Genomic DNA, 10870 nt, shown 5'->3' on the forward strand with positions numbered 1-10870 from the left:
TCAGATGTATGGGGACCAGCTCCCACATCAGTTGGTAGATTCTCTTATTATGTTAGTTTCATTGATGATTATAGCAAGTTCACCTGGATCTATCTGCTAAAGAAAAGATCTGATGTTTTCAAGTTTTTACCAACTTCCAAAATCTTGTTGAACGCCAACTAGACTCAAAAATTCTTGCTATGCAAACCGACTGGGGTGGTGAGTATGAGAAACTAAATTCCTTTTTTTTTTAAAACTGGAATTTCTCACCATGTCTTTTGTCCCCATGCTCACCAGCAAAACGGGTCGGCTGAACGTAAACATTGTCATGTTGTTGAGGTAGGATTAGCACTCCTAGCCAATGCTTCCATGCCTCTAAAATTCTGAGATGAAGCTTTTCTCACTGCCACATATCTCATAAATATTCAACCCAGTAAAGTCATCAAATTTGAAAGCCCAATCACACGTTTGTTTGGAACAAAACCAGATTTCAAATCTCTACGAGTCTTTGGTTGTGCATGTTGGCCGAACCTAAGACCTTACAACACACGCAAACTTGCGTTTCGTTCAAAAAAATGTGTGTTTTTGGGCTATAGCCCTATGCACAAAGGAGTCAAGTGCTTAGATGTTCCCACAGGCCGAGTTTATATATCTCGAGACGTTGTGTTCGATGAATCAGTTTTCCCTTTTGAATCTCTCCATCCCAATGCCGGCGCTCTCCTTCGTCAAGAGATTCTTCTTCTTCCATCTACACTTCGAGCTTTTGATCACGGGGGGAAACAATTGCACAAACCAACATGATGATAATATCCCTGCTGGAACCAGTTCTTGTCTTCCGTGTATGCAGGTACCTGAAGAAAACAGAGAAGAAAACGGTCAGAATGATCAAAATCCCGTCCAAAATGAGGCTATATTTCATGTAGAAGAAGAAGACGAAGATGGCGCAGCGTTCGAGGATGATTTGGCGGCGCCTGCCACCCCTGCGCGTCAATCTCCCTCGGATCACGCGCGGATATCCTTCTCGGATCGTGATCTGGTCAGCCAGGAGGGCCAGGCGCGGGCGAGCCGCTCCGCAGCCGCCACGTCCTCACGCGGAGGATCTCCCTCGAGCGGCCCGCGCATGCAGCCAATCGCTGCGAGGCGCAGCGGGCACATGCAGCCAACAGGCCCACCTGGCGCGGCTAGCACGGGATCATCTACGGCCACAGATGATGCGGCTGTGGAAGAACATGCCACACCTGCGACCACAGGATCTGATGTGGCAACACCCGTCTCTTCTCCAGGATCTTCTGCGACAAGTGGATCCGTGCGCCCGCGTGTACAGCAGCAACCAGCTACATCCAGAGTCACAACTCGGCTACAAAAAGGTATCAAGAACCCAAAAGTCCGAACTGATAGAGAGAGGCGGGCAATATATTTCAACACTCCCCCTCACGTCTAGGTTATTTTAGTCCTTAGACATGGGATCGATGTAGGCCGCAGAATTGTTTTTATTTAATGCTGAGTTGGCTGGAGCATGAATTCAATATGGTATCAGAGCCAAGAGGTTTTGAGTTCAAGACCCTGCCAACGCAGCATTAAATAAAAACAATTCTGCGCCCTACATCGATCCCACGTCTAAGGACTAAAATAGCCTAGACGTGAGGGGGAGTGTTGAAATATATTACCCGCCTCTCCCCATCAGTTCGGACTTTGGATGAGTTGGCTGGATTATGAATTCAATAGTTTGTACTTGCATTCCCAATTCCCAGAGCCGATGCTATGCCTGAGCCTATACCATCTGCTTTAACCTGGACTATCAACACATAAAATTATTGGCCGATGAATGATGAGAGACGAAAAGCCGTGTTCATACCAACTCGGAATTCCGGTGCCGATGCCCTGTCAGATCAGGGCCAACAGGAACAATCAACAATGCCTCGATAATTATTATATAAGATCACGAGGAGATGGGCAGGAAAATAAGTGGGCGGTTTCCCGGGGATTATCAGATTAAAAGGAGCCGACGTTAGTGGCAAGCTGATGAGGCAATGATGGGGCAGAGGATGCCAAAGTGACCTTGGTCGTGCAACCATTCGCCTCCCAAGTCAAGCAGTTCAGAACTAGGCTGGCCCTACGGCTACGTATACTTCACTAAAGCAACTCTGGTCTTCGGATGGGCCCCTAAGGGCGTTCATACCTGCAGATGGCTTTGGCTGCCGTCATCCGGTCTTGACAGTGCTCCGGTCCGAGATATTAAGCTAATGATCCCAAGCTAATCATGCGTGCGTGCAGTGCAAAGTGCCACAAAGGTAGCACTTGTTTCGTTATGGGGGTTGTTGTGTCGTTGGTTTGTGGAGACATTTGTAGTTGGGAGCATTTGACAGGGGGCTAGCTGGACTTAATCACTGGTGCTTACTCAAATTTCCTCTGCTGGCTACACCAGATACACAGTGTTGAATGAAAATTAGGGATGCAAGCGGGCCGGGCCGGGCCGAGCCGTGTAAGTACTTTTGCTTCAACATTAGTACGAGCGAAACACACACAAAGATAACTGCCGATTAAGTGGCGACAAATGGCCTCTTTGCATTTGGTCTTGCCATCTTTGGCGTTTGTAACGGTGCCTTCTTTGGTGTGGTACTCTTCTTTGTATCTAATGAAAGACATGCAGCTCCCCGGCATGCGCCATGGTCACTTGGATCCCTACCGAGAAAATTGTACTCCCTCTGTAAACTAATATAAAAGCGTTTAGATCATCGAGTGCTAAGGGTTTGTCGTTTAGTGTGCTTAAACAACCTGTTGCCGTCATGGAGTACTCAGTACTCACCATGAAGCATTTTTTACTACTCCCTCCATTCCGAATTACTTGTTTTGGATTTGTCTAGATACATCCGTATCTAGATTCATTTTAGTGCTAGATACATCCGTATCTAGACAAATCTAAGACAAGTAATTCAGAACGGAGGGAGTACCTTCATAATCTTCGAACCTCCAAGTGAAGTTAAGCACTGGCAATTCGGTCAAGGGACTGGTGGTAAGCAAGTAGTTGAGCACCAACCCCTGCCTGCCTCAAAGTAGTGATAAGATGGTGACCCCTAGGCTATATTGACCGAAGCACTCAACTTCTCTGGTAGATCGGCTGAGAAGTACATTTGTCTCCCAGTGGCCAGTGGTTTTCAGAGAGAGACAAGAATGAAAAAAGTGCAGCTCAGCTACCAAAAAAAAGGTTGCAAAGCCAAAGCAAGTGCAGCACTTGACTTAGCTTGATGTCACAGTTCAAAAAACCTTAGCTTGATGTCACTACAAGCAGGGGCGGAGCCAGGATTTGAACATGAGGGGGGCGAGATACCATTGTTGACACAAACGATAGAATATCACAATGTATTAAGTCTCACGATAGCAACGATGATAATACATAAAATTATTGTTTGGAACTATAAAAAAATATTATTATTATTAGTAGTAGTAGTAATAATGTTGGAGCTTGAAACTGAACCAATTGATTTGAAAAGGAATTTGCCCCATTTGTTGTTGATGTCTTCAGCTTCATCTTTGACTAATACAAGTAGACATATAATTACTAGACTAATTTACTTTTTTATACGAAATACGTAACATCAATTAAGCAGATTAAAGTCGTAACTAAAGCTCTAAATTTATTCTAAGTTAAACTTTTCAAGTTTTACCAAGTCCATAGAAAAATATATCAATATTTGAAACACGATAATTTTATTATAATCTTTAAAAAATATGCACACTATGTATATTTAATTTTGTAGATCTTACCATATTTTTCTATAACATGATTAAACTTAAATTAGTTTTACTTAGGACAAACCTAGAGCTAGAATTATTTTAAAATAGAGAGTAATAACTACTATTCTGCTCACCCCAGATGCCATATTTGATCCGCCTGCGTCGAGCCGTCCGCCTATGCCCGTGCGTCAACAGCGTAGTGCAGATCAGTGGTCGACGGTGTTGTTGTCGTGTCGAGTAGCGGCCAGCGGCAATGGCAGGACACGTTGACGACAAGCGGCGGCGGCGGCGAAGAATGCCCTAGCAAAAGTGCAGAACACGCATGTACATACTGATGGATTAGGCACTGGGCCTGGTAAAATAATAGCCAGACACCGTCGTACGTGGATTATTGAGTGGGCTTGTCCGCTTTGGTGCTGGTCCAATTTATTGTTTATATACGGGCTTATGTTACGGTCAAAAATAAATGGGCTAACTATGTAATTAACTACGGCTGTTAGGCATATAATACGCACTACCTGCTACAAATCGTTGAGGGGGGCCAGCGATTGGCAGGGGTCAGACCCCTGCTCGCCCCTCCCTGTCTCCGCCCCTGACTACAAGGCCAGGGCCTCTTCCCTATATAGCAACATCATGGTCTTCCTTTTTTTCTCTCTCTCTAAGCCAAGTACAGTCGCTTTATCAATTAAATTGTTTCATGTTTAGGGCCTCGCTTAATCTGGAGCTGATCAGACCTTGATGATAGTGAGCTCGCGGTGATGGTGCCATGTCGAAAACCTAAGTGTTCAAACATGTCGAGGAACGTGTCGATCGGTCGATGCACGTGGAGATATGTATGTATGTGTGTGTATGCAGCTAGTCAAGATGCCAAAATTCTCCGTAGGCCCGTTCCCGTGTTATTGATTTTGAACATGTTCAGTGCACAGGCAGTAGGTCTGTCGGTAGAACTAGGTTAAGTTTCAACATTCAGGTCATCTGGAAAAAATGACTGCCCCCAAAGCTGTCTGAAAGGCGACATCTGGCTCCAACTGCAACATGTGTGATAATTTTACACGCACGTACAGTACATACGAATCATCGATACACTTAAAAGCATACTGTGTGTTTAGCTGGCTGCTGGTTCCAGAATAATTCTGACTTAGGATTCACATGTACTTTTTCATCCTGATAGGAGCAGCTGCTTGTCATGTCATGTATGACACTTTACAGTCCGGTGCAAACCAAGAGCAGGTCCCAAAGAGAGACCGTGACGTGTCTGTCACTTTTAAATCAGACACTAGACACTGAATCAGTTCTTGATGATTGTGCACCTCGTGTTGTCCTGATGCGATTTGCGCCCAAAACTCAGTCGGCTCCTTCCGTGAACTTTCCGACGCTTCAGTCCAGTACAGCATAGAAACAAAAAACCGTTTTTGCAGGCGGCGACCTGCATCTCGCCCCTGCAGCCTCGCACGTTTGGGGGCAGACAAGAGCCAACTACTGGTACTAAAAGAGGGGAATCAGCTGTGCGTAATGCACGTCAATTCAGAATCCACACATGTGTGTGAAGGTCAATTAAGGTCGCTAATTAACTCTAGTATATGTTGCATGTCACTGGACAAGAATCCTGCATCACCACTAATTAACTGTAGTACCAGAGGACAGGAGAGCATGAACACATGAGCTGGAAAACAGAGTAGCGGTAAGTTCTGGGAGCCTACCTGAATTCTGAAAACCGGCCCCCGCAAAAAAAAAGGAATTCTGAAAACCGGTACGCGGCTGATGATGATGATAAACTTAGTTAATCAGCTGAACCGAAGGGGGCTAAGCACGGATCTTGGTGACAGCGGAGTGAACCCATATTCAAAACCAAAGCACGTACAGTATGAAACAAAACGGCACTTTCGAACCTTGCCGCCGCCTGCCGCGCCTCGCGATTCAGAAGAAGAATAACGCATCGCCACGATACGCCCTGCACACGGAACGGAACGGCCAGACACGTTTTAGTTAGTGGTGAATTGCCCGAGCAAGCAGCGAAAGGAAATGAAACGGGAAAAGAAGTGCGGATTGCGGGACGGTTTGGCGGCGGCTTGCGGGCACGACAAGCGCCGGCGGGGGTTTTGGAATGGCGTGCCTCGGACGACCTTCTCGCCTCGCAAGTCTCAAACCCTTTCCCTCCTCTATATAAACGGCACCACGCCCTTCACTTCCTCCCTCCCCAATCCAGCGCCTCCTCCTCCTCCTCCTCCTCCTCCTCCGGCCATCCCCGCCTTCCTCCCGCCGCCAACATCTCTAGCTAGCTCCACCTTCTTACTCACCGTGCGCTTGACCGATCCTCACAATCAATCAAGCTCTTTAGCTAGCGCCCTGTTAGTTGGCCACCATTCCTGTTCCATCAAGTCTCTGGAGCTCGTGACCGGAGGATAATGAGCGTGAATCCTGGAGGCTGCTACACCGTATTCATCGCCAACAAGAGCTTCTACTTCTGGATCTTCCAAATCTTCAACCGATACGGCCTCCTCTCCACCTGACTCCATTCCTTCACCTGGATTCTAGATCTCTAGTCCTGCCTCAAGTATTTGTGATCGGCAGTTGACGCTATATATATACATACATACACACAGTTATTAGCTAGCATCATCTGCTCCTCCTGGTCCTGGGTTGGGCTGGGTTACTGTTGGATCGAACTGCCCAAGATATTTGAATTGGCTGCAAGTTTCACACAAGCAAGCAACGAGCATGGGCACCATGACTCTGCCGCCCGGCTTCAGGTTCCACCCCACCGACGACGAGCTCGTCGGCTACTACCTCAAGCGGAGGGTCGACAACCTCAAGATCGAGCTCGAGGTCATCCCCGTCATCGACCTCTACAAGTGCGAGCCATGGGAGTTGCCAGGTACATACATAACGTGCATCTTCTATCCGATTCATTCTGTATTTCAACATGCCACACGTTCATTCATGCTTCGGCCGACAAAAAAAGTGTGCGAGAGAGAGAGTTGAATTTTAGCTATGTCAAACCGCATGGTGTTCACCTCTCCTTTCCCCCTGAATAGACAATTTATTTGATAAGTAATAATTTGCAATCATCCTCGAATAGCATAATTCTTTTAGAAAAAGAATCTGCCCTCCAAATTGCTTGCTAGCTAGCCAGCATACACGAAAAGGGACTTTGTGGAAGAGGCATCTCGCCTCATATATTCTCCATAACTTAGGCCGGTTGCAGATGAGTCATTTTCCCGCCTTTTCCCAAAGAAACTTGTTCTCCAAATCACCACAAGAAATAAATTAGTAAAGCCAGTCACCCCTCTCGCTTTTGGAATATTCTCAACAGCCAATTACAGTAATCAGTACGCAGTTAACTCTGGCATTCCTAACCTTCTCTGCACTCAACTATACAAACTGGAATGAGAATGAGAATGCTAAGATTCAGAGTTGTGTGTGTTTGATCATTCTTCAGAGAAGTCGTTCCTGCCCAAGAGGGATCTGGAGTGGTTCTTCTTCGTGCCGCGGGACCGCAAGTACCCCAACGGGTCGCGGACCAACCGGGCCACCACCACGGGGTACTGGAAGGCCACCGGCAAGGACCGCAAGGTGTCGTGCGACGGCGCCGCCGTGTGCGGCGTCAGGAAGACGCTGGTGTTCTACAAGGGCAGGGCCCCCGGCGGCGAGCGCACCGACTGGGTCATGCACGAGTACCGCCTCTGCCAGGACCTCCTCCACGGCGCCTCCAACTTCATCGGCGCCTACGCGCTCTGCCGCGTCATCAAGCGCACCGAGGCCGGCCTCCTGCACGGCGACGCGGCTGCCAAGGCGAGGCCGGGCCACCAGCAGATGAGCAAGGTCGGGAGCAGCTCCTCCCTGGTCACCACGGACCAGCAGCTGAGCTCCCTCACGCCCAGCCCTCCGCGCCTCGACATCGTCGGCAACGCCTTCCAGCTTCACAGCTCCCCCTCTCCCCTGTACGGAGGGGAGGTGGTGTCCGGGATGGGCGCGCCTCTGGGGTTCCCGCAGCAGGACGCCGCCGCCACATTCTTCATCGACGGCGACCTCGCCGGCGCAGGCGAGACGACGCAGGCGCACATGCCTTTCTTCGACGACATGGGCGTGGTCTCGGACCACGAGCTCAGATGGGACACCTTGCCGCTCTGCACCAACAACGCCTTCTCCACCACGGCCGGTACGTGCACTGCTCTGCTTCACGAGCTCGATCAATTCTTGAATCCCCCGTCGCCATTTTGCGCGAGTTCTCAATGCATATCATATGCATGTCCTTCTGCAGGCGCGGCGGAGCTCTGGAACCCGGTGGCACCGAACGCCGCCGCCCCGATGCTGTGCAGGGAGGCCAGCGACGACCTGGCGGCGTTTTTCTCGTCCTTGGACGAAAACAACATGGTGGTCTACTGAAGCTCTCGTTTCACACCCAAGAAAAGATCGTAGTAATTTCGGCAACAGAGGAAATAATTGCAGAAACCTAATTGCTCTCGGCAACGGCGGTATATTTTCAGCCAGTGTACGGGTCGTATACCGTATATGTAAGAGTACGTAGTATTGCTACGCATGTGTGTGTGTGTGTGTCTTGTACTCGGAGTGACGGCCTATTTTAGCACTGTCTTCTCTCGCTGTGGCACGACACTTCCATCTCTTTCTTTACTGTGATTCAGTCTCTGTACTAGCTGCTGCTGCTGCTGCAATTTACGCAGCAATATATATGTTGTGCTCCCATTTCGGGCGATGTAAAATTCCCCATGGCTATTAATATTAATATATTATACAATATAACCTTCTTTAGAAAATGGAGGATACATCATCTATGCATTGGTTGATGCACAGGGTCGTGAATCTCATTTGATTCCTGTGGACATGTTTGGTTAGGGTTACGTTAATGCAAACGGTGACGTAATGAGGTTACACTACATTGTGGATGCAATGCAACGGGACTTTTGCTAGTTTTGTTTGGTTGACTCAGGCAACAGGAACAGAGAGAAGGACTACATGCTTGTCAAAAAAAAAGAGAGAGAGAGAAGGACTACATGGGAAACTGATGAGGTGGATGAAAGAGAAACTTGAAAAAAGCTTTGCATTCTCTTAATTAAGAGATGATCACTTAGCAACAATACCTCTCATCATACATTTACTCATGGTATTTGATTACTACTAGAGATAAAGATTAAGAGATACTACCTCTGTTACTAGAGATAAAAATGTCTTATATTTAGAAGCATAACTAGTAACATATTACGGCATCTCCAATGCCGACCCGTAAATCCACCCCTCTCCCCCATCCGTCCACGGACAGGGAAGGACGTGTCTATGGACAAGGATGCGGAAGACGGTCATCTAATGCTGCCCGCATACATTTCAACGACTATTTAAACCAACCACACGAAATTCGTGCAAACACGACAGATTTCATATAAACCGAACGACATTCATTACAGTTTGGACAACTTTTAACTAAAATCTATACCTGACTAAGGTAAAACTAGTTGGCCGGCACCGGCGGATATCCATGCGCACGACACAGATACACTTGACTAGTCTACAGTCGGCCGCAGCGGATCTCCATTGTCTTCCTCATGTCCAGCAGCCCGCTCGCCGTACTGCCGTGAGCCCTAGAGGTATATGCTTCAGCGCAAAGGACGGCTCACTTCCCCATGTTCGGCAGCGCCGCTCATCGGAGTAGAAGCGCCACGATGTGCTTCCGCCGGAGGGGAAGGGGACGACGATGGCCTACGACTTGGCAAGACACCGGCTGTCTACGTCGGCGTCGCCTCGGTGGTGGCCTTCATGGGACGCAACCGGCAGCGGCCTCCCGTGTTCGACTTCTCATCGATGATGGCAGTGGGCGCGAACGCACTGGCCACCTTTTCGTCCATCTCCGTGAAGCCGACTTCTTTCTCCGATGGTAGAGCGCGGTTACCGTTCTTTGACGGCGGATGGCACAGCCCCAGGTACGGGAGGAGCGATATGACACGGCGTCGTCCACGGCAGCCACAATGCCTGTGCCGCCATGCTCCCCCGCGTGCCGGCCTGGAGCAACTTGCCACTCCTCGGCGAGCTGGCTTGGAGCGGCGAGATGCTGAATGGCGCGCCGGCTTGAAACTTCTGCATCCGCGAGCTGGCCTGCAGCAGCCTGATCGTCAAGGGTGGTGGAGCAGAGCATTGCTTGGCTCATATCCGGTGGGCTCGACGAGCCACCCAGTCGGCTTTTATGTCGGAGAACTGTTGGGGAACGCAGTAATTTCAAAAAAAATCCTACGCACATGCAAGATCATGGTGATGCATAGCAACGAGAGGGGAGAGTGTTTTCTACATACCCTCGTAGACCGTAAGCGGAAGCGTCAAGTGACGCGGTTGATGTAGTCGAACGTCTTCGCGATTCAACTGATCCTAGTACCGAAAGCACAGCACCTCCGCGATCAGCACACGTTCAGCTCGATGACGTCCCACGAACTCTTGATCCAGCTAAGTGTCGAGGGAGAGCTTCGTCAGCACGACAGTGTGATGACGGTGTTGATGAAGTTACCGACGCAGGGCTTCGCCTAAGCACTACACCGATATGACCGAGGTGGACTATGGTGGAGGGGGCACCGCACACGGCTAAGAGATCAATGATCAACTTGTGTGTCTATGGGGTGCCCCCTCCCCCGTATATAAAGGAGTGGAGGAGGGGGAGAGGGTCGGCCTCCTAGGCGCGCCCAAGGGGGGAGTCCTACTCCCGGTGGGAGTAGGATTCCCCCTTCCCTAGTTGGAGTAGGAGAGGGAAGGAAGGGGAAGAAGAAGAGAAGGAAAGGGGGGTCGGCCCCCCTCCCAATTCGGATTGGGCTTGGGGGGCGTGCCCCCACCTTGGCCGCCTCCTCCTCCTTTCCACTATGGCCCATTAAGGCCCATTGACTCCCCGAGGGGTTCCGGTAACCTCCCGGTACTCCGGTAAATGCCCGAACTCACCCGGAACCATTCCGATGTCCAAACATAGCCATCCAATATATCGATCTTTATTTCTTGACTATTTCGAGACTCCTCGTCATGTTCGTGATCATATCTGGGACTCCGAACTACCTTCGGTACATCAAAACACATAAACTCATAATACCGATCGTCACTGAACGTTAAGCGTGCGGACCCTACGGGTTCGAGAACTATGTAGACATGACCGAGACACGTCTCCGGTCAA

The 10870-nt window shown here is 49.2% G+C and overlaps 1 protein-coding gene and 1 long non-coding RNA gene across 2 annotated transcripts; one reads left to right on the plus strand and one right to left on the minus strand.

Moving 5' to 3' along the window:
• Positions 1–401: 401 nt before the first annotated feature.
• LOC123168396 (uncharacterized) lies at positions 402–4030 on the minus strand. The gene is made up of 2 exons (XR_006484307.1): positions 3849–4030; positions 402–830 (listed from the first exon to the last, which is right to left on the minus strand). It is a non-coding gene; the product is annotated as an uncharacterized lncRNA (long non-coding RNA).
• Positions 4031–5923: 1893 nt separating this feature from the next.
• On the plus strand, positions 5924–8472 carry LOC123181433 (NAC domain-containing protein 96). The gene is made up of 3 exons (XM_044593693.1): positions 5924–6589; positions 7154–7873; positions 7976–8472. The coding sequence occupies exons 1-3, from the start codon at positions 6433–6435 to the stop codon at positions 8098–8100; spliced, it is 1002 nt and encodes a 333-aa protein (XP_044449628.1). The 5' UTR covers positions 5924–6432; the 3' UTR covers positions 8101–8472.
• Positions 8473–10870: the final 2398 nt, after the last annotated feature.

This window comes from Triticum aestivum, chromosome 1D, assembly GCF_018294505.1.
Source record: "Triticum aestivum cultivar Chinese Spring chromosome 1D, IWGSC CS RefSeq v2.1, whole genome shotgun sequence".
NCBI lineage: Eukaryota > Viridiplantae > Streptophyta > Magnoliopsida > Poales > Poaceae > Triticum > Triticum aestivum.

Excerpts from the sequence above, each read along its gene's own strand:
- LOC123181433 (XM_044593693.1), top strand. The coding sequence starts at position 6,433 with ATGGGCACCATGACTCTGCCGCCCGGCTTCAGGTTCCACCCCACCGAC. Across the intron at positions 6,590-7,153 it reads CGAGCCATGGGAGTTGCCAG|AGAAGTCGTTCCTGCCCAAG; the intron begins GTACATACATAA and ends ATCATTCTTCAG. Across the intron at positions 7,874-7,975 it reads CGCCTTCTCCACCACGGCCG|GCGCGGCGGAGCTCTGGAAC; the intron begins GTACGTGCACTG and ends GTCCTTCTGCAG.